The 22,151-nt window shown below is 36.6% G+C and overlaps 3 protein-coding genes across 4 annotated transcripts; all 3 read right to left on the reverse strand.

Moving 5' to 3' along the window:
* Positions 1-138: 138 nt before the first annotated feature.
* LOC113355963 (probable folate-biopterin transporter 6) lies at positions 139-2,854 on the reverse strand. Its single transcript, XM_026598951.1, has 4 exons — positions 1,947-2,854; positions 1,641-1,736; positions 1,374-1,547; positions 139-930 (listed from the first exon to the last, which is right to left on the reverse strand). Exons 1-4 carry the CDS (start codon positions 2,523-2,525, stop codon positions 298-300), a joined length of 1,482 nt encoding a protein of 493 aa, XP_026454736.1. The 5' UTR covers positions 2,526-2,854; the 3' UTR covers positions 139-297.
* LOC113355962 (pentatricopeptide repeat-containing protein At4g30825, chloroplastic-like) lies at positions 1,644-6,070 on the reverse strand. Of its 2 annotated transcripts, XR_003362684.1 has the most exons (3): positions 3,273-6,070; positions 2,881-2,968; positions 1,700-1,736 (listed from the first exon to the last, which is right to left on the reverse strand). XR_003362684.1 is itself a non-coding variant. In XM_026598950.1 (2 exons), exon 1 carries the CDS (start codon positions 5,971-5,973, stop codon positions 3,286-3,288), a length of 2,688 nt encoding a protein of 895 aa, XP_026454735.1. In that variant the 5' UTR covers positions 5,974-6,070; the 3' UTR covers positions 1,644-1,736; positions 3,273-3,285. The 2 variants fall into 2 exon arrangements, 1 of the variants encoding a protein (XP_026454735.1); XM_026598950.1 differs by lacking the exon at positions 2,881-2,968 and having other exon boundaries at positions 1,644-1,736.
* A 7,518-nt stretch (positions 6,071-13,588) lies between these two features.
* Positions 13,589-21,596, reverse strand: LOC113359340. Its single transcript, XM_026602992.1, has 7 exons — positions 21,323-21,596; positions 20,361-20,480; positions 16,012-16,074; positions 15,425-15,531; positions 15,241-15,345; positions 14,972-15,071; positions 13,589-13,811 (listed from the first exon to the last, which is right to left on the reverse strand). Exons 1-7 carry the CDS (start codon positions 21,425-21,427, stop codon positions 13,635-13,637), a joined length of 777 nt encoding a protein of 258 aa, XP_026458777.1. The 5' UTR covers positions 21,428-21,596; the 3' UTR covers positions 13,589-13,634.
* Positions 21,597-22,151: the final 555 nt, after the last annotated feature.

Here is a 22,151-nt window from a genome sequence, read left to right on the forward strand (position 1 = left end):
TTTGACTCATGTAGTTGTGAAGAATTGTAATTTACAGTTATTTCTACGTACAATTCAGTGACGCAGAATTACAAACTGCAGTTAATCTGTTATAACATTATTACCAGTCACTTTCTCCGGAAGGAAATGAATTCAACAGAAGCAGAAAAACATATGATGTATTTGAGAATTCAGCAACTTATTTGTCATAGAAAAATCAATCATGAAGAGGGAGTAGAGGTGCACCACCAGAGTTGCCCGAGAAACAAAAATCTGCGTCTTGAAGTCTCCATGATTATGATGGCGAATTTCTGTGAACTATCTTTCTCTTAAGCTAGACCCTTCAACTGCTTCTATTTTCTCATTCATTGCTACAAGTTGTATTGTTTCTTCTTCCTCTCCTGCTGTGTTCATTAAGTTCTCGCCCTTTAACAAGTCTGGGGGAACCAAAACTTCATATTGATCCGCTTTAGGGACAAGAAAAATCAATGCCAAAGTAGAAAACCTCAAAGCGTTCTTTATGACCATCACTAACCATAAATTAGTAAAATCACTTCTTGTAACATGAAACAGATGAAGAACTAATCCACCAGACCATTTTGAAGAAAGTTGACCCAAACTGTCGATGCACATCAGCAGAGCAAAAAACGTACCTTCAATTCCCAAAGGACATAGCTTAGTGCTAAGCACAATCATGGGCATCCATCTTAATCTATTAACAATCCTCGAAACACATTCTTCGAAGATTACAAAGAAGTAATCAGGAATCCCTAGTTTCAGATTCCAACGTAGTACAAAAGTTAGATCAAGCATTCCTGAGAAGCCATAGAGAAGTTGTGCGAAAAAGAGTAACTTCCTGAAGGAGTAGTAGTCTTTTAACAGTTTGTGGTAGATTAGAACCCCAGCGATGGAAGCTACTGCACCAATTGCATAGATCATCCCAACAAATTCCTGCATCGATATAACATGAAACAAAATTCAGACTAAAAAACATCGACCCCTACATATCATTCATTCATTCTTTCTGTTTACCTTTGTATAAAGATAAGTTAATATTACAAATAGAAATTACTACGTCATATAAGTTTTGACTCTTTTGAGCATTCACTTTGCAGTTATGTACTAGCATGCAAGTACCAATCCATGCCTTAAGTGTACGGAGTACCAATACTGTCCTACTTTAGTTAATGTAAGCCCACAGTACAGGGTACTGCTTTAGAACAGTGACCAGAACACAGCTCAACTATTCAAAGGCTTTCGCAACATGTGTGTGCAAGATGGACCTTGAGGTAACTACTTGTCTAGGCAATGCACGATATTACACCAATAAGAAATCTAAATCTGTGCTTATCAAGAGTGATACTATTGAAGCAGGAGAGTACGCAACGATGTACCTGAGAAAATGCAGGCCCAGCTTTAGGGTCAGTGTACCAATAGAATTGCCCTTCATGGGTGCTTATACTCAGAGCCAATGATAGATACATATAAAGTGAAGGCTTCCAAACTTGAGGGTACTTTATGGTTTTGTACATCCCATTCATTGCTCCCGCCACTTTCTCTGTTGTTGCCTGTGTTCTTAAGGCAAGTTGGACGTCAGAGTAAAGATCATTTACACTTAATAACATAGATTGCTGTAAAAAAAAATCACTTGGAATTCTTACCTTCTGATTAGAAGGCCTGTTGCTCCTCGACTCATAAATGAAAAACCCTAACATTATCAACAATATAGGTGCAAGTGCTAATAAACCCAAAGCTCCCTGTAATTCACAACTCATTCAAATTCAATAAAAGCAGAAAAGACAGTTATGAGGTTGTGTTTGATTCGCATTTTCTGATCACATGACAGCTACATTCCTAAATTAAACCTACTGTCAAAACATGAACTGCAGCAACACAAACCAAATACACCCTAAATAACCCAAATTGAAAGAAAATTAGAGTTTGTAAATGTGAAGTTAGTCAAGTACCTTAGCTCCTAATTGGTGAACAAACATACCACTAGAAGAAAACCCAATCAAGGCACCAACAGAGGTGCAAAACCCACAAAGACTCTGCATATCGGATGCCAACGATGGCATTTGAATACTATTTTTAGCAATACAAGCATCGATCGTAACATCGGCAATTGCCATGCTCGCCGTGACCCCAATAAGACAAATCAAAGCCATAAAAGCTGGCATGAATTGAACATTAACCAAAGCAACACTCAAGGCCGATACAACACCTAAAATACCAGATATGACGAAATAAGGTCGCCGATGATAACCGTTGACTGTAAAAATATCTGTCAACAGTCCCCATACTGGTTTCATAATCCATGGGATGTAATAGAACCCTACATACAATTGAACAGTTGATGGTTGAATCTTCTGAACATCTTTCCAATAATAATCTGAAACTACTCTAAATAATGATCCTGAAAAACCTTGGTTGAAACCGTAAACTGTAACTACTCCTAAAACAAAACTTGTGTTTAGTTCTTTACAAAGCATTTGAATCCATTGAAAGGGTTCACAGATTAAGACAAGAAGCCTGTTTTTACTCATTGTTCATCAATTCAACTGCTCTCTCTCTCTCTCTCTCTCTCTCTCTCTCAAACAAATCTGATACTATCAGTTACTTAATACTATAGAATTTTATTGCAATTTTACTTGGAAACTGATCAAACTATTGTTTAACTTATAAACTCAAAAAACTTTAACAACTCCCAATAACAATAAAATCATAAAATATTTATATTTTCATTTCTAGTATATTATATGATTTAAACGAGCTTCAATAAACTAATAGATTCTCCCTATACAATTCACATTTCAGAAAAATGTGGAAACAGAATAAAAGAAATAGATGTAGAGCAATTATCTGTGGTTGAACCTAAAATACAAGCGAGGTAGGTCATACCTTACAGCCATTTTCTAGACAATAAGAAGCCAATAGTATTATTTAGAACTTCAGACAATGCAAAAAAGAGGTGCACCCTGCCCGGCTGCTACATCAATCCGAAAATGAATGTACAAGAATATACCAAGTTAGAAAATGACTTCTATAGAGGAATCTATTTTAACTCATGAGGTTATGAACAATTGTATATTACAACTATTTACTACATACAATTCAGTGATGCAGAATTATGAGCAGCAGGTAGTCTGCTATACCGTTATTACCAGTCACACTATCTTAGGAGGGGAAATTAGTTCAAGGGAAGCACAGAAATAGATGATTTATTTGAGAGTTCTGCAGCTTGTTTGTGATTGAATCAAATATGAAACAAGTGCAGAGGTACACCGAGTTACCCGAGAATGAAAATCAGCATCTTGAAGTCTCCATGGTTGTCTGTTTCATCCACAAGGACCATTTAACAGCCTCGAGGAAATTATCATTCTTCTGAAGAGCAGCAATCAGATTAGAGTAGGTTATTTGATCTGGCTCAATTCCGCTGTCCCTCATTTCCTTTACCAAAGCAACTGCCTTTTCAACCATTCCTGCAAGTCCATATGCTTTTATTAATGTATTGTAACCGCACAAATCAGGTCCTAACCCACATTTTTGAAGTTCTTCCAGCACCTCTGCAACTTCTTCAATCCACCCTTTCTCTCCATAGATATTGATTAGTATATTGTACGTATAATGGTCCGAGACAACACTTGATTCTTTCAACCTCCGCAGCACATCTCTAAATTTTTCCATTTCGCCTTCTTTCCCATAAGCATCTAACATACAGTTGTAAGCCTCAAGGGAAACCGAAAACCCATGAAATTCCATTTTTTTAACAGTAGTTTTCATATTCTTTAAGTCTTTGTTTCGACCATAAGCAGCTATAATAGTGTTGTAGGAGATCACGTCAGTTAGGCCCCGTTTTCTGGCCATCCAAAATACTTTCTTAGCCTTCTTGAAGAGCCTTGCTTTTCCATACATATCAAGCATAACATTAACAGTTATAGTGTTCGGCGCATAACCACGTTGAAGCATCTCATCGAAAACCCTAGAAAGCTCATCCACAGGTAAGGCACGCGAGCAGCAATTTATAACACAGTTGTACATTTCTTGATCCCATGCAATACCGCTTTTCAAAATCTGGTAATATATTTCTTCCAATTTTTGCTGCATACGACACTGTTGATAAATCCGAAGCATATCACGGAACAGAAAAACATCTGGAACAATCTCCTTCTGCTTCTCCATGTCATATAAAACCAAAGAAGCTTCTTTTAGTGATCCAGATTTGACATACATTCTCACAACAACGCTATATGTAACCATATCCAAAGCAATACCCGACGATTTCAGCTTCAAATAAAGGTCCTTTGCTTCATTAAATCGACCCATGAAACCATAGATGTCTATCATTGTGCAAGCTATGTGCAAATTAGGGTCTCCCTCAAATGTGGGCATCTGAGTAAATATTCTTACTGCATCCTCGCGATGATCAGACTCTTTGCAGGAGCAAATTAACAAATGGTACAAGTTGTCCTCGAATATGTTATCCTTCCATTTCTTTTCCTTTAGAATTTGCAAAACATCATCAACTAACTGATGTTTCACATACGCCATGACTAAAATTGAACAGGAAGTTGGATCGACCAAAACATGACTATAGAAAGAACCTCTCAAAACTAGCGGCACTTTGTTTACCCTTCGAACCTTCTCATAAGCCTGCACAACACTACTAATGATCGAAGAATATTGGCACCCCATCCTCCTCATATCATTGAGAGTCGCTATGACCCCCTCGTCATCCTTATTCCTTACTTGCAAGTTTATAATAGTAAAAAAATTCGAGGAGTTAGGCTTGAAACCTGCTTCTTTAAGTTTTTCATAGTACCACTTTGTCTCCTTATAATTGTTTGCTCTACCCCAACCTTCAACCATAGACCGGTAACTTGTCTCATCAGCTTCCAATCCAACATTTGCGAGGTTATGAAATAGAAGTTGTGCAGCATCCATATTCGAAACTCTGCCATAACCAGTGATCAATGTATTATATGCAACAATATTTGGTGAAGTCCCAGCTTCTCTCATTTCCTTCAATACCCCTTCAGCCTCCACTAACTTTCCCTGTTGGCTATAAGCATTCAGCTGAACCAACCAATTCTCCAAATTCGGAACCACCCTATCTTCTTTTATAAACCCAATTATCTCTTCTGATTTATCATATAACCCGAGACGGGTATATATAGTAATCATAGCCGAGTAAGCCGATTGACATTGCAATTTAAATCCCCTCATTTTCTCAAATGCAAATTCTGCATCAGCCACATTAGCACTCTTCTGATAAAGACTCATCAACATACCAAATGTAGCAACATTCGGCTGAACCCCGTTTTCCAACATCAAGCGGAACCATTTTGTTGCCAAATCCCCATACCCCTTCCTAAAACAAGCATATATCAGTGTATTAAAAACCTGAAAACTAAGTGGGCTCCCTGAATCGCTAATCACTTGTTGAAGCAACCCCTCCGCCGCCATCCAATCCTCCTTCCTTCCCAATACCTTAAGTGCTACATTATATGCCACAACATTATCTTTCAACTTCCCATTAATTCTCATCCATTCAAAAAAGCTCAAAGCTTTATCATCATTACAACATTCAAGCTGTTTCAAAATAGAATTACAATGCCCCACAGTCGAATCCATCGAAACATTATCAACAGAAGATTCTAAAGCATCATCAATAACCCCATTATTATATTTATATACAAAAGAGGGTTTTTTTTTCTCATCTCTTAAAACATGTTTCTCATCCAATTTCTTTACACCACGATATCTCATCCACAGATTTCTTCTTTCTTTCTTTCTAATAATCTCATCATTCATATCAATAGTAGTATCAATTGAGTCTGTTGAGGATAATCTACAAACCCTAAATTGTTTAACATAACTGATTTTTTGATGAACACAACAACTAGGAAATGAATTGATAAACAAAAGATTTGATTTTTTATGTTGAGATTCATGTAGTTCTGATGATGATGTGCAGATTTTGATGGTGGACATGATGGTGTATACAAAGTGTAAGAGGATGAAATAGTAGGAGTGGAGATATTTACCTGCTAGAGTGTTTTCACAATCAAATCGGTGGACTAGTGGAGGAGAAAGAGGAGAAAGAAAGAAATGGCGCATTGGCGCCTCATATACTGGATAAAACGGGGTAAATAGCACCTTATATTCGGGATACAGCCTTTTCATTTCTTACACTCCGTATACACATTGTTTTTGGTGCCTTGATTTTATTTATTTTTTCCATTTTTTACTGTGAAATTGCATGATTGTCGAAAGGACGGATCACCCGGATTTAGCAGTGAGTATCGTTTCATATGAGACAAAAGAGATGAAGTTGATCCGGACCATCGGATTACTCTAACGGTACCCCTCATATTCATGGTAATCTCCTTTAGCAATCATGTGAAATTGGAACAGTGGGTATTAGAAATCTAAATATGTGAAGTTGAGACAGGTGGGTATTAGGCTAAGTCATATGGGCTAGATATCTAGCAACTAGATTGGCCATCCACGTTAACCTGGGCAACCTTCTAAGTCCTATGATATTGCTAATCTAACAGTGAAACGTTTAATAGAACAGCGTTGATCGCTGAACCAAACAACGCCACACAATTTTATTTTTCTAAAAACTAAGAGCTTCTCCAGCGGTGAATGTAAATATTTCATATGTGGCGTCACTTCTAAGACATCCTTTGAACATAAAATCCTAAATATTAGGAAAAATAATTTTTTATCTCTAATTCTTAAAGTTTTTTATTATTTGTTTACTTATTTGTAGGCATGTAATTGGTTAAAATCCTTTCCATTTTTATTTTTCAATGGTTTTTAATTAATATAAGTGTGACTAGGATATGAACACATCCTCTAAGTGAATGTTTAAAACTAGAGGTTCACTTAGAGGATGTCTAACTCTTTTTTTTGCCACATCATCTTCACATCAATCGATTGGAGATGATTTTTTATAAATATTGTTGTGGATCCTACGTGGATTAGGACTTTTTCCTTCACACACATTCCATTGGAGAGGCTCTAATCATTACCTCTCTCTCCACCTTTTTTTCCTCTCTCTCCAATTTTTTCCTCTCTCTCTCAAATATTTTCCTCTCTCTCTCCAATTACATCACTTCCTCTCTCCATCTAACTCTTCCACATATTTTTTTCTTTCCATCTTTTCTTCTCTCTCCATCACTTTCTCTCTCTCAATGATAAACATTTAGTTAAAAAGTATCCAACGCTGAACGGTTCAGCGTTATAGTCACTTTTTGGGCGATGAATGATTCAGCGTTTCAATCTCGCTGCTACTTGAATTACGAGCACTTGCTAAGAGATAGAAGTAGATAGAAGTAGTGTTAACTTTTTTCCCACACTTTTTTCTTGACTTGCAACACTTTTTGGCCAATCTAGCAGCTCAATCTAACCCATAGGACTTAGCCTTAGAGCAAGTCCAATGGGACACATCTAATTTCTCAGTTTGGCAGGCCAGGTGGATGGTCAAAGTTAATTTTGGGCAGTGGACAAGGGGTTTGAGACAAACAAATTCGACCGTTGCACTTTGAAGCAATCGGCTCCAACTGAACCGATGATCTTCTCCAATTGAGACGAGTCTCGGTTCCAGTTGAGACGAGCCTCGGCTCAGTGTGGCTCAACAACAGTAAATTTCCAACTGCAAAAAAACGGTCACATTTCCAACTCCCTATAAATTCAACTCAACTTTAATCTTCTCTACTCACAACAAATTTTTTTCTTCTCTACATAATATCAACTCAAATTCAATCTTCTCTACATCTCTTCAACTCAAATCCAATCTTCTTTACATCTTTTCAACAAAATTTCAATCTTTTATACAGTTTTCCAAACACATATTTAACATCCATTTAATTACCATGGCTCCTCGGTCTCAAGATTTTATTCGACAAAGAAATAGAAAACCACCTAAAAATAAACACAGTGAAGTTCTAACGGGGAGAGGACAAGATCTGGAGGAAGATAACAATGCACGGCTGCTCTCATGTCCAGAATTGGCAATTAGTGAAGGTCATCTGTCGATAAAGGTTGAGCGGGATAGTTCTCTACAGAAAACAAGAGGTGGTTGGTACGAAGTTACATAAATTTTATGACCAACTTCCTCGTGGTGTTAAAATTATTGTCGATCGATTTCCTTTGTACCATATCAAAGCGCATAAAAATTCGCCCAAACTGGTGAGTATATTGATGGAGCGTTGGTGGTATGCTACACATACGTTTCATTTTCATGACTTCAAAATAGGTGTGTTTAATCTTGTGATTTATAGTTAAGGAATTAATACGAGTATTACAAATGAAATGAACTAATTTTTATTTTTATGCATAACACCATTATATTTGTATTTCCTACTTGGGATACCTTCTGGAGCGGGAGATGATCCTCCATTTAATCAAGACAGTTGGTCAGCAGAAGAATGATACAAATATGCACTTTCATTGTACTTCCAAGTAACAACACAACGAAATCATTTAGCTTTAAGCGGTGGCGGAATTGCTAGTTCCGGTTTACAGACACATTTATAGTCAACAAATTTCATGGTGGTAACGAGCCTGGCATGGAAGGGTATGACCTTGCTAAAGATACAAAAATTGCTAAGGTATTTATTTTATGAATACTCGGTTCATGTTTTTTCCCAAACTCAAACTCAAGTACTCAAGTGGGGTGGCTAGAGGCGTTGCAAGATATGGAAAAGGCTTACACTTATGATTGGGGGTCCGCTAGATTAGTTGAATTATACATTTATCTCGATCTCGCATGTTGTGGGGGTCAAACATTGAAGGTTGTTGGGCATCCTTGAGGTAAATACCCCAATCCATTTCTTTAGTTTTATATCAGTGCACAAATATTTAGCAACTACAATACGCTATAAATTCCTTAGACTAAATATAGTTTACTTTTCTTTATATGTATTTTACTAGTGGTATGCATATTTCAACATTGGTGTACCAAGACTTTTCGACTAGACGACGAAATTTTGGCCAATGATAGTAATGAAAATGCTTGGCAGCAAAGACAACAAAACAATGAGCGGGATAACATTCATTTGTGGAGGGACCAAATGTCGATTAGGAACAAATATAATGTTTTTTGCAGGCCGTATGAGGATTTTGAAGAATACAACACTGAGACGGTCAGAAGGATAGAAAACTTTTCAATGCAGCGCATGGTGTTGTATAGTCCTGTCAGTAACATTGGTGTTTATTATTTTGGGGAGAGATGTGCTAGAAAGTTAGTTGGTAGAGTGGGAGTGCCACTCAATCCTCCAAGAATAACTATTGTGTATGGGTAGAAATACTTAAGAGCTAAAGGCAAGAGGATGGCAAAGGTATGAGACTAAATTCACCCCTTTTGATGAAGATCAATATGACTTATGGTACAAGAGTGTTACAATAGGGAAGTTTTACACATCTATGGTCTGGATCTCGTCGCAATAGGAAGAGCATTACCGAAATTGGATGCTCCAACACATGCACCACCAGTGATTCCAACTTTCTACAGTTATCCTTCAGTGGGACCTTCATCTTCTTCGACTTGAAGACAAACGAGATCTTCTTCCTCACGGCTGGGTCTGATTTGCCGGCTTTGAGTTGGGAGCTTGAGACTTTTAATCTTGCCGGAGAGTGTCAAATTTTTATGATTGTGTCGCAAGGTCTCGAGCGTCGTAATTCTTATATAGGCACTTCGGCAACTCAAGAAAAATTGATTGAACAATTGAATCAAATGGAGTTAAGGGATATGGAAACTAGACGTATTTACGTCCAACAATTGCGCACGTTAGGGGATACATTGAACTTCAGTCCTAATTTTTCTCAGTGTACAATAACTCCATCCTCCCGGGATTTAGTTATTGAAACACAAGTACATGATGTGCCACGATCTCCATGTCTTCTAGTGCAAGGTTCTCCAGTTCGTCAAGTTCAACAAGAAGGTCCCAAAAGTTATCAAGATTATAGAAGATCATTAAACTTTGATGGGTCTCCTGTTGATCCTTCATGTCCATGGTTGGGAAACCAAAGTGGGGGAAGAGATAATGCTCAAGGGTCTCAATACAAGAACTTATGGTGGATTTGGAAGTTTGATGCAAAGGGGGACGTATTACAAGAGCTGGAGTGGAGCCGAGTAACTAAAATTATCCTTAATTTTTAATATTTGTAAGCTAAAATTATATTAGTTAATGTAACCGTTACATGTAATCAGTACTAATTTATCTAGAAATGAAATTCTGACTTAATTATAAATTTTTCTCGAGCAGTATTTGTACTTTTCAATACCCAAAACGAGATATCAAAAAATCCTTTAAGATTGCGTAATGAGCTTCAAAACTAAAATTTCTTTTTTTTTCCATCTTCACCATTTCTTTAGAGCTTGCAATACAACATCATCATTTGTCTCACCCCTCAGTCTATAATGACCAACTAGTCGAACCAAAGCTATGAATTCTCCAATTTCATCTTTTATATCTCCAATTCGGCAAAACAACCCAGACGCATTGCGATTGTTGGGGTTGTCGGTATCATTGCAGAAGTTATCAAAGATTCTATAGATATAACTCATACTTATTACGCATTTTGACGTTGTTCTGCACCCCTAGCCGGATATAGAGCGACGTAGTTTCGACAAAGAGACAAATCTTCATCCATCGTAAATTCAGCTAGATTAATACATGGTTGAGACATTGCTCAGAAAATTTGTTGGCGTACAATGCAGGTGTGATTTTGGAGTTGAAATCAATACATAGGGGAAGATTTCTAAAATGATCTTCATATTGGCTTGATATTCTATTGAGTATCTGATGTTCCTTGGTCACTAGATGATGCAGGCATCACACAATACGTTAGCATTCAAACCCTACTTTATGATGTTCCTTAGTCATCAGAGTCCTAACATCGTTTTCTTAGAAAGATGAAATGTCTGCTCATAGATAGTTATAAAAATGAAGTCTGACATCTTAAATTTTCATAAACTCATCTGTACAACATTGTTACAACGCCTAATTATTATTTAATAAGTAACAACACAGTAATTGCACAAGAGATCATCCATTCCATGAAGAAAAAAGAAAGGAGAAATAGGATGGCTAGCTTTAAAGCTTGATATGTCAAAAGCATTTGACAGGTTAGAATGGTCTTTCTTAATTAAGGTACTTCAATGTTTTGGCTTCTCTAATGACTTATGTGAGTTGATTTATCAGTGCATCAGTACTACTTCATTATCAGTCCTTCTTAATGGCTCTCCTTGTGAAGAATTCACTCCAACAAGAGGTATTAGACAAGGTGATCCACTTTTACCTTATCTTTTTATCTTATCTATGGAATATCTTTCTAGACATCTCACCAATGCTCTTCATGATAATTCCATCAAAGGTATTAAAGTAGCTGCTCTTTTCCCAGCCATTAATCATTTTCTATTTGCAGATGATTGCTTGATCTTTACTCAAGCAAATCTTCCTTCAGTTAACAACTTACTAGAGTTACTTCACAATTTCAACTCTCAAACAGGTCAAACAATTAATTTTGACAGGTCTGCAGTTCATTTTAGCAAGAAGACTAAACCTGAAGTTGATGATACTCTGATTCAAATTCTTGGAGTCAAAGGCATGAACTCAAAGGAAAAGTACCTTGGATCACCATTAATTCTTCTTCACTCAAAACAGGAATCATTTAAATCCATCAAAGAAAATTTTGAGAGCAGATTTTCCTCTTGATCAAGTACTTCTCTTTCACAAGCAGGTGGAGGAACCATGATTAAACATATTCTCAACTCATTCCCTGTCTATCAAATGGGAACTTTCAAGCTTCCTAACAATCTCATACAGCAACTCACTACAATTGAAATACAGTTTTTCTGGGGCTACAACAATAATAGAGGTTCAAACCCTATAGCTTGGATTAATGTTTGCAAGGATAAGGAGCAAGGTGGTTTAGCTTTTAGAGATCTGGAGAAACTGAATTTAGCACTTCTCACTAAACTAGCTTGGAGAATATGTAGTGACTCAAGCAGCCTAATGTCCCAGGTGCTAGGAAGCAAATACTTCAAAGAATGAGATCTTTTACATCAAAATATTTCATTCAAGAACTGCTCTTATACTTGGAATGGTATTACCAAAGGTATTGAAGTTGTAAAGCAAAATTACTTCATGGAGATAAATAATAGGAAGAAAACAAAAATATGGAAGGACAAGTGGATTCCAGGCATGAATCACCCACCATCTCCCATAAATGATCTCTACAGGTTTTATGAAGATGTTTCTGAGTTATACTTGCCTGATTCTAATCAATGGAATCAAACCCTGCTTAACAGGTTGTTTGATGCTGATACTTCTCTTAAAATTCAATCTCTTTTCATAGATTGTAGTAAGGAAGATGTGATGTTATGGATGCCCTCAAAGGATGGTATTTTCTCTGTTAAAAGCACCACTAGTTGTTGACTCACAATGGAAATGAAGTTCAAGTAAATGGAGTAAGTATTAATCCTAGAATCTGGAAATCTTTGTGGAAAAGTCAAGCTGCTAATCGTATCAAGTTTTTCATTAGGAAGTTCATTAGAGGCATTAATTCTACTAAAAGTAGAAGGGTCAATACAATTCAGAAGTTGAAACACACTATGACATTTGCGTACATGGAGTGAAGATATTGAACACATTATTTTCGCCTACAAGCAGTCTAGAGAGGCATTAATGTCAACATAGATGCTGTCAGAGAAAACTGTAACTCGGTTTCAGATTGGGTCATACGCTGGTTCTCCTCCGCTGATTCAAACCAAGATCAGAGATGGTTACTTACACTAATGATTGGAACCTGGATATTATGGAAAGATAGGTGTGAAGTCGTTTTTCAGGGAGTATCTCTAAACCCTCACACTACTGTGCATAAAATCCATTACCATATAGCTTCTCATATGCACTGCATTAATCCATCTCAGTCTGCAATAATGAATTCTAGCAAAACCATCTCTAAATGGAAACCTCCTATTGAGGGTGTTGTTAAATTTAATGTTGATGGATCATTTAATCATGACACTAATGACTTTGGGCACTGGTATTGTGCTGCGAGATCATACAGGTACATGTCTTGGAATCAAAGGGAGCAGTGGAGATGGAGCATTGAATCCAGAGGCAGTTGAATGCATGGCAGTCAGAGAGGCACTTTCTTGGGCTAAGGAAATGAAGTACCCGAGTATTCAAGTTGAAGCAGACGCTAAACTAGTAATCGACAACATTAATGGGAACATCTTACTCATTCAATGGGAGAATAGAAATTTAATAAAGGAGATAAAATACTTAATCTCCATTTTTTTGTTTTGTGAGTTTATTCATGTAAGCCAAGATGATAATCAAGTGGCAGATGCTATAGCTAAGCATGTTAGGCAAACAGCAATGCCAATTGTATCTTCTGGAAATTTTGATCCAGGAATTTGTGGTCTTCTGGCAAATGACCACAATTTCTCTTTATAAAAAAAAAAAAAAAAAAAAAAAAAAAAAAAAAAACACAAGATGGTAGGCAATCAAACCTAAAGTGCTCAACTAATGCATGAAATTGTACTGACACAAAAACTAGATAAAGCAGCATTGAATGACATACTTTTCGGTCTGGAAAAGTTAAGGAGGATAAAAGATTACAGTTTTATATAACTAAGTCACACGAATGAGAAGTATGACCATTATGAAAACACATATCATGACAAAGAATAGTAGCCACGTGAAGCAGGTGGTATTGAAAGTCCGGGAATAAATTTCCATTGCCCGAGCATTTGCATTACCAGTGCTTGCCAAGCTGTGCTCCACTGCCCTTTCTGTAGAATCAAGTACCTGCGTTCACTCAAATCATAAGAACCATCATATTCTTCTTATACTTTTATTACTTTGGCAACAAAAGAAAAAATCTCATGCAGCCAATTCTTTTCACCTTACCAAGGCAGTTATTTTTAAAATAGCACTCCTGAAATTGATCCAACTGCTTGTAATAAAACAGATATTCGATTCTAATGAATATGGGTATCGAAGATGACAAAGGCAATTTGTATCCCTATCCTTCTAAGAAAATTTGTTCAAGGATTAGCTCTTGAAGTTTTACACATGACTTGCTTTTACAGATGATTCAGTAATACTTACAGCGAAAGGCTAAAACTTTTATGTAACATATATCAAGTATAGATTTATAATTCAAGCAATTGAGACAGACAAAATTCTGCATCACCTTGAATGCAATGCGACTAAGAACAAGTAAAGGCTCATCGAACAAGCACCCAGTCTCCTGTTATGGTTAAAGACAAATTCTTCACCGCGATTTTCAAAGACGTTCCGATAGATGGACAACAAATGGTACTTCTGGCCAAACTAGCAGTATCGATCCAAAAGACACAGAAGTGATGAGACAGTACCACAAACACTCTCTGGAGTCCAGATACGATTCATATAGGTTATCAGTGTCACATGTCTACACCACATGCACATGGTAACACTGATAAAACCCAATTAGCATTTATTGACACAAACGGCAAGATCATAAACTTAGCCTGTCCTGGGAATGGAATACTTTTCTCTTTCCCTGGACCATTCTAGGTTCAATAGCTACATCAAAAACATCTCCTCCAACTAAAAATGGAGAAAGTTGTTTTGATTCTTGCTCTGGAAATCTTCAGACTTTTCTGATTATTTTAGACATAAAAAATAGACATAAAAGGTAGATAACTCTAAAAGGTAGACATAAAAGGGCACAGTTCTTCTAGAAGCTTGATTTTTTGAATGCACAACAATGCTTATTAATTAACCAGTTGTACATTATATTTTTTTTTAACTTTTTAACTGTACTCAAGATGCTTATGTGTTAGTTTATGAAACTTAACCCCCACATTCCATGCATGATACGTGTGAAAGTGTGCTGACAGATTTATATCTGATTTAAAAAATGAAAGAAAGAGCAAAGAACAGAAAATATTTGATGCAAGATCAGATTTAAATCGACACACCTTTTCCGTGTCTTCAATGGAACGGCTCATCATAAGGCTACTCTCTTTAAGTCTTTGTGCTAATCCAACCATTTCATCTGTCAAATCTTCTTGAAGCTTTCTGTTGAAAGATCAGAGGAGAGAATCAAATGAAGGCAAAATAGGACTAATTTTCTCCATTGATCAAAACTCCCAGCACTCCCTGTTAAACCTCGAGAGTGTCCCTCAAAGAAATATGTTGGTTTTGTAAACATATTGGAACCACAACTCAGAAGATATAAGTAAGTTACCTATGCTTGTCAATATGTGCATGTGCTTCAGCACCCAGTTTGATCGGAGCTGATGAATCACTTTCTTTTATCTCACGTGATCTATCTTCAACTTTATAATGAGACCTGTAAAATTAGATAAACCGTAAGCTAGTTGCAAAAATCAACATCAAGTGCAACAAACTATTGCTTCACATAAAACAACCTCCTTCGCAATCTTGGAGAAGGTATGTGAGTTCCTTGTTCTGGCTTTAATGGAATTTCCTTGACCCAACCCCCGTCAAAAGCCTCCGAGGATTCTGACGAAACAGGCTGCCACCGAACCAAAGATATGTTAGGTTTCTAATGAACTGTAAAAACTCTAGTGAACTGGCAAAACTAAGAAGCTCTACATATTTGGGCACTGAACTGCCGCTGTAAAAGTTGCAAAAGTTTTGGAAACCCTGTAGGGTCGTATGTATTGTAGGGAGTGAAGGTGTAGAGGATAATCCTTCTAAGAGCTAATGTTCCATAACAGTAGGGAGTCTAGGGATAGGACTCCATTTATTATTCTTAACAAAGTAGGACAGACCCTGTTCACACGGTCAATAACTATTTCAATATCACGTACTTCAGAGTACAGACAAAGAAATTCCTCATTTTCTTCTAATTACCTTTGGTGAAGAGTTTTGACATGAAAAGTGACTGCGTCTAGTTACGTCCTTATGCGAAATAATAATAGATAAAAGAAAAAACTCAAAAAGATATTCGTATAAGGATCCCAAAAAGTTGTGAAACAATAGATGCACTTACTGGTTCTTCAGCTATTGTAGCTGCCAGTGCTTCAATCTTCTCTGAATAGTCACTCACCTTTGCCTTTGAAATCCTAAAGTAAAGATCCAAAAGTTAAGTACTAACAAAACTAGTAGCTGTAAAAAGGCATTACAATATTTCATTTTTCTTAAAATGTTATTCTTTGACACTGTAATCCTTTGATTCTCTATCAGCAGTGAATTCCAAGTAGCTGCAAGTGTGGAGAAGCAGGAAGTTAATATTTTGGGTTCCTAAGAGCGACTGCAATGGTACGACTAAACTCAAAGATCAAAGACCAAAAAAAAAGACTAAATATGAGTTTAATCTGTATTGTGACGTTATGGGGAGAAGACCAAATTTGGTCGCGCGTAAAACAATTTTACGCATGAAGACGGGCGGAAGTATTAGTTACGTTTCATTTCTGCGCGGAATTATAAATTACGTTTCAAACGGGCGTAAATATAAATCACGTCTGTTATCGAGCGTAAATATAAATTACGTTTCGTATGGGGCGGAATCTTAAATTCCGCCCGTTGATCAGACGGATTCCAAATGACCGCTCGAAGAAACGTAAAAATAAATTCCGCCCGAGTTAAACACGGTCACACAACACGTGTGAGATCAGACGGGCGAACATCTGGTGTCCGCGTGATGAATTGTACGGACGGACATCTGCTGTCCGCGTGATGAATTTGTCATGCGTAAAATATTTTTACGCCTGAGACGGGCGTATCCAAAATTTCCGCCCATTAGGTTTTCATTAGGGCGTACTCTTCCTGTCCGTCTGATGAAATCGGGCGTACTCTTAAGCAACCGCCCCTTCCACAAATACCGCCTCTCCTTCCCAACCACAACCCATCTCTTCTACACGAGCCTTCTTCTTCTCAGTTCATATTCTTCCACAGTTCATATTCTTCTTCTCTTCACCGCCCCTCTTCAGTTCATATTCTTCTTCTCCATTCCCATCTACCAACCGCACAAAAACCCTAAAAACTCCACAAAAACCCTAAAAACTCCATTATAAGGTATGTATTTTCTACTTTCTTTATTCAATTTGTGTAATAATAATATCATGTATTGTATTTTTTGTTCGAATTTATTTAGGGTTTTTACGTTGAAAATTGAATCAGACTTTATTACTAATTGGATATTCATATTGGGTTAATCAAATCTTATTAAAATTGGGTTAATCACGTCTTAATCCAATAGTATGTTAATGTTAATGTTATTACTTTTGTTACTGTTTCGGAATTTAATTTAATTTTTTGTTTTATTTAATAGTTATAAATATTAATAATTGGATAATTATTTTTTGTTAATTTAGTTACGTGATTTAATTTAATATATTTTTTTGTTAATTTAATTTCGTAATTTAATTTATTTTTTTGTTAATTATAAATAGTTATAAATATAGTTAATTGGATAATTATTTTTTGTTAATTTTAGTTACGTGATTTAAATTTAATTTATCTTTTGTTAATTAGTTTCGTAATTTAATTGAATTTTTGTTATTATAAATAGTTATAAATATAGTTAATTGGATAATTATTTTTTTGGTTAAATTTATGTTTATGGAATTTTATGATGTTGAAATTTTGTTCGGTTAAATTTATGTCTATTATGGTTCGTGGATTGGTCTTTTAATTATGAAATTGTATTTAACATGTTTGTGCGTAGAATGAACAAGTTTATATCGAGGTTTAGTGGTCGCCAAAAGACCAACAAGAGACAAAAATCTACCGAAGCTGATTACAACTTAATCTCTACCGGTCAAATTGAGGAGGTCGACGTTCCCGGGTTAGGGAGGTTTCCTATAGTGGAAGATGATAAGCCGCACGCTACTGAAGACATTACATTTTCAGACGCACCAACATTTAAGTTTAAACATCGTGGATGTCTGGCATCGGTAATTCATTATTATAAATTTATTTCAATACATTGTCCTAGAGTTAAATATTTGATTGAAAAAGCGGGGTGGGAAAAATTGTTGAACATAGAGTGTAGCGCTACCCAACATGCCGTTGTTGATTATATTGTTGAGAGGTTTTGGGATACAACCAACACGTTCCATTTTCCATTTGGTGAGATGGGGTTCACGCCATTAGATTGGGTCATGTTAACTGGACTGAGTATCGGTGATGGTTATGTAGTTCCGTATGATTCGAGCCTATACCAATTTGACTATGTCCGTGAGAAGATTTTTCCGGATATCACACAGGGAACAAGAGGCGTCGTGGGTATCAAACTCAATTACAATTACATATTTAAGCTCATACTTCAAAGAAGATAAGTTGGTGGCGGCTAATGAAGATTCTCTCCTCGCCCATAGAATAGCAATTGCCTTTTTTATGTATGTTTTGGGTCAATTTTTCTTTTCTAATGCAAAGAACTATATTGATGCTGGATGGTTAGCTGCTTTCGAAGAAATTGATAAAATACACGACCTTGACTGGGGCGGTAGTGCCTTTTCGAGATTGTATGCAGGTCTCCGACAAGCTTGTAGGAAACAACAGAAGGCACTAAGCGGGCCCTTCCAAATATTAGAGGTATTTTGGTAATCGATTTTATTTTAATTTTCAACGTAAAGTATATTTTCATTAAAGTTTATTTCCTTGGATATATTAATTTGATTCATTAAAGTTTAGCTGCTTTTTTTCCCATCTGACGAAGGTATGTATTCTCTATGTCTCCTTTATCTGTGTCGTTACCGGACTCGACTTGAGTGCCATCTTCCTCGGTATTCACGCTACTATCCAAATCGTACGTCGTATCAAAAACAAAAGTCGATCGACGATTATATTTTATATTTTCTATGACAATTGGGTAGCACTCTTCGTGCCTAAATTTTCTTCCATGATTGCATTCCTTAAACCGTTTGTTTACTTCTTCGAGCTGTTAATGTTTTTAAAAACAATTAGGTTCATGGGCATCTCAATATTAGAAAATAATTGTTTCAAAACAGAGAGAATACTCACGGTCATTTCCGGACCCCATCCCGTATGATATTCACCTTCCACTTCCGCCTGTTTTGCCGAAAACAACGCAACTTCTTTACTTATTCCCTGAAATCGTTTTTGCCAGGAACTCCAAGACCGCTCTGGTTTATCCGGTAAATGAGCTTCAATATCATCCTTGATACGAGTCCACAACGCAATCTCTGATTGATCGGCTCCAACACCGGGATCTTGAGATATTGATAAATGAATTTTACACATCGTGACATCTTCGATTGTCGTAAAATTTGGACCTCTTGCTATTCGTGGTGGTGCCATTAAAAACGATTCGATGAAAATTTTCAAAATGATTTGAAATATGGAAAACTATTTTTTCTTCCTGATACTATTTTTTTCTTGCCGAATACAACGAATGATATGAAAATGTTAAAGGAAATCATCTGGTATATATAGGTATAAAATAAACCCGTTATTAACATTCAATTTCAAACGTTCGAAAAAGATAAATATCTTACCAACGGTCAAAAATCTGCTACGCAATCTCCAACGCCAACGTTCGAAAAATTTATCATTCTAACGTTCGAAAATTTTCATTTCATGTTTCATAATCTTTCTGATAACAGTTACTGGGCGTAAAAAAAAAGTCCGTTTGAGAGGGGCGGAATTTTGGTGTCCGTCCCAGAGAGGCGGAATTTTGGTGTCCGCCTGGCAACGAGCGGAATTCTGCTGTCCGTCTCATCAGGCGTAAATTTATGTTACGCCCGCAACAAACGTAAATTTAAATTCCGCCCCACCAACATACGTAAATTTGGTTTACGCCCGTTAACAAACGCAATTTAAGTTTACGCCTGACAACAAACGGATTTTAAATTTACGCCCGATTATATTAGGATTTGGGATTTGGTCGCGACTAAATATGGTCTGGGTTTTGATCGTGGGCTGGGTTTTAATCTTTACTCCGTCCCGGTGCGTTAGAAAATCAACCCAAATTTTTAGTCTTCCTCGCCCACTGTGGATGCTCTAAGCGTTACAGTATAGTCCTGAGTAATCTTTTGGACAAAGGCTTAAGCACTTGGTGTTTATGATTACCCATCGGTTTCTAGGGACCCATACATATAATTCAAAATATTTAATGACAGAGCACTATACCATACTTTATGCACAACAAAGAACATGGATGTCCTGCACAACGGGTAAAGGGATAGCAAATCAGGAAGAACAAATTGCTCCGTTTTCCAACCCAACTCTAAGCATTATCAACCAAAAGAGTGAATCTTCAGGAAAAGTATTTAATTGCAAACTCAAGATGAATAACATTTATAATCTGTGGGTGCTGTAGAATTGGATATAATTCTAAACAGATTCTAGCAAACTTGGATTTAGGAGATACTAGACCAAAACGTAGAGATATGTCTTTCTTGTCCAGTCTTTTAACTTTACAGATATAAAAATCAAACAATGACAAAACCTTTCTGCTGCCAATTGCTCCAATTGTTCTCGTAAAGTAGCAACATACTGCAAAGATGAGTCATGAGCATCAGTCATGTACTTGCAACAAGAAATATACTGAGACAAAATTGGTACTGAATGCAAAAACCATAATGTGGGAGAGGATCATAAACTAGACATATCACATACTTGGTGATATCACAAATTTTAGCCACATCTAACAAGGTGACAAGTTAATCAAGGAAGTCAAAATCTTCTCGACCAATTTCATCAAAGAGATCTTGTAAGTAAAGGTTAACTACTTTTTTTTACTTGTCGAGAGCATCCCAATCAAATTGTTTAAATTCATATCGTTGGAAACCAGTATAGCATATCGTATACTCTTCCACATATAGTTGCGGGTCCTAATCTCACCACAAACAGGCAATATATTCTAACTTTGACGAGCTACTTCCCCCTCATATAAATATCCCTCTCATCTGCTGTTTCTATAATCCAAAGGAATTGATTCGGCTCAAAATGGATTTGAGAAAATAAGAATATATTTAACAAATATGCTCTTCCCTTAAAATCTTCAAACATATTTATTCTAATTAGCACAATAAATATGATAAAGGAAGATTTCAATGTACTGTGTTTTTTTTATGGTTGAAGGAGGACGGAAGATATCGAAAGATTTAAAACTATTCTAACATACACTGAACCAGATTGGTTATTTAAAACATCATATTACTGTGGTATACAAATTGTCTTCCATTACAATTATTAGACCAGAATACTGTATGTATCTGTATTTAGATTTTCAAGGATTTTATTATCAGCACGATGAGTATGCTTCAAACAAGAAAATGTAACACATAATATTACTCAGATAGTGTTGTCCTAAATCAATAAGCCTTTGCACTTACATGTATGAGCTTTGCTTGATTCTTCTGCTGAGGAGCTGTTGCAAGCAGCCTCCTTAAATTTACTTCAGTTTTACTGATGACTCCCATGAACAAAACCTTAATCATATTCAACAGATATCTTATTTTAGTCAGTGAGTCTGAATGATAACTGATTATACCCCACCCCAAGTCATCCGATTTCAACCACTACAGACGATTCATGCTGCAATATCGCGAAATATACATAATTGTTAAAATTATCCTATTCTACCCTACTATATTGCACAGTTACACTTGCAACCAACGAAAGAAATCAGAAAACTTAGACGAACACGCACCCTTAATTAGTTAATTACGTGACCCAACTTTCCATCTTGTGAACGGGAAATGCCCAAAGACCTTGATTCAGTTAGATTATAGATCTCAAAGAAGCAAACTAGTGGAGACAGAGAAGTGAGGCCAAGGGAGAGAACGGGAAAGAGAGGGAGAGAGAGTGTCCCTTCATAGTTCACACTCTCTCTCCCTCTCTTCCCCGTTCCTGTTTTCTTTCCCTCGACTTCACTTCTCTGTCTCTTCCCCTTTCTATATCATACTGATGTAATAAATGGAATGGATAGAGGTAGGATATGGCCTATTTCACCATCCTACCCACTGAATAGCGGGTAAGAAATCTTTACCCGTCATCCTACCCGTTAAATGGCGAGTAAGAAAACTTTACCCACCACTCTACCCGCTGCTACAGCGGATAGGGTGGGTGGCGGGTATAATCGTTTTTTTTTTTCTCCTTTTTTTTTTCCTGCCAAAGAACATGAGTATTTCTTTCTTTTGAGTACTTCATGGATTTCCAACA

Source organism: Papaver somniferum, chromosome 3 (genome assembly GCF_003573695.1).
Source record: "Papaver somniferum cultivar HN1 chromosome 3, ASM357369v1, whole genome shotgun sequence".
NCBI classification, from domain to species: Eukaryota; Viridiplantae; Streptophyta; class Magnoliopsida; order Ranunculales; family Papaveraceae; genus Papaver; species Papaver somniferum.

Coding starts and splice junctions, on each gene's coding strand:
- LOC113355963 (XM_026598951.1), bottom strand. CDS start 2,525: ATGAGTAAAAACAGGCTTCTTGTCTTAATCTGTGAACCCTTTCAATGG. Junction 1,737..1,946: donor TTCACCAATTAGGAGCTAAG/GTACTTGACTAA, acceptor TGTGAATTACAG/GGAGCTTTGGGTTTATTAGC. Junction 1,548..1,640: donor ACAGGCCTTCTAATCAGAAG/GTAAGAATTCCA, acceptor TTAAGAACACAG/GCAACAACAGAGAAAGTGGC.
- LOC113355962 (XM_026598950.1), bottom strand. CDS start 5,973: ATGTCCACCATCAAAATCTGCACATCATCATCAGAACTACATGAATCT.
- LOC113359340 (XM_026602992.1), bottom strand. CDS start 21,427: ATGATTAAGGTTTTGTTCATGGGAGTCATCAGTAAAACTGAAGTAAAT. Junction 16,075..20,360: donor AGACATATCTCTACGTTTTG/GTCTAGTATCTC, acceptor AGGATTTCAAAG/GCAAAGGTGAGTGACTATTC. Junction 15,346..15,424: donor TCTCCAAGATTGCGAAGGAG/GTTGTTTTATGT, acceptor CTAATTTTACAG/GTCTCATTATAAAGTTGAAG.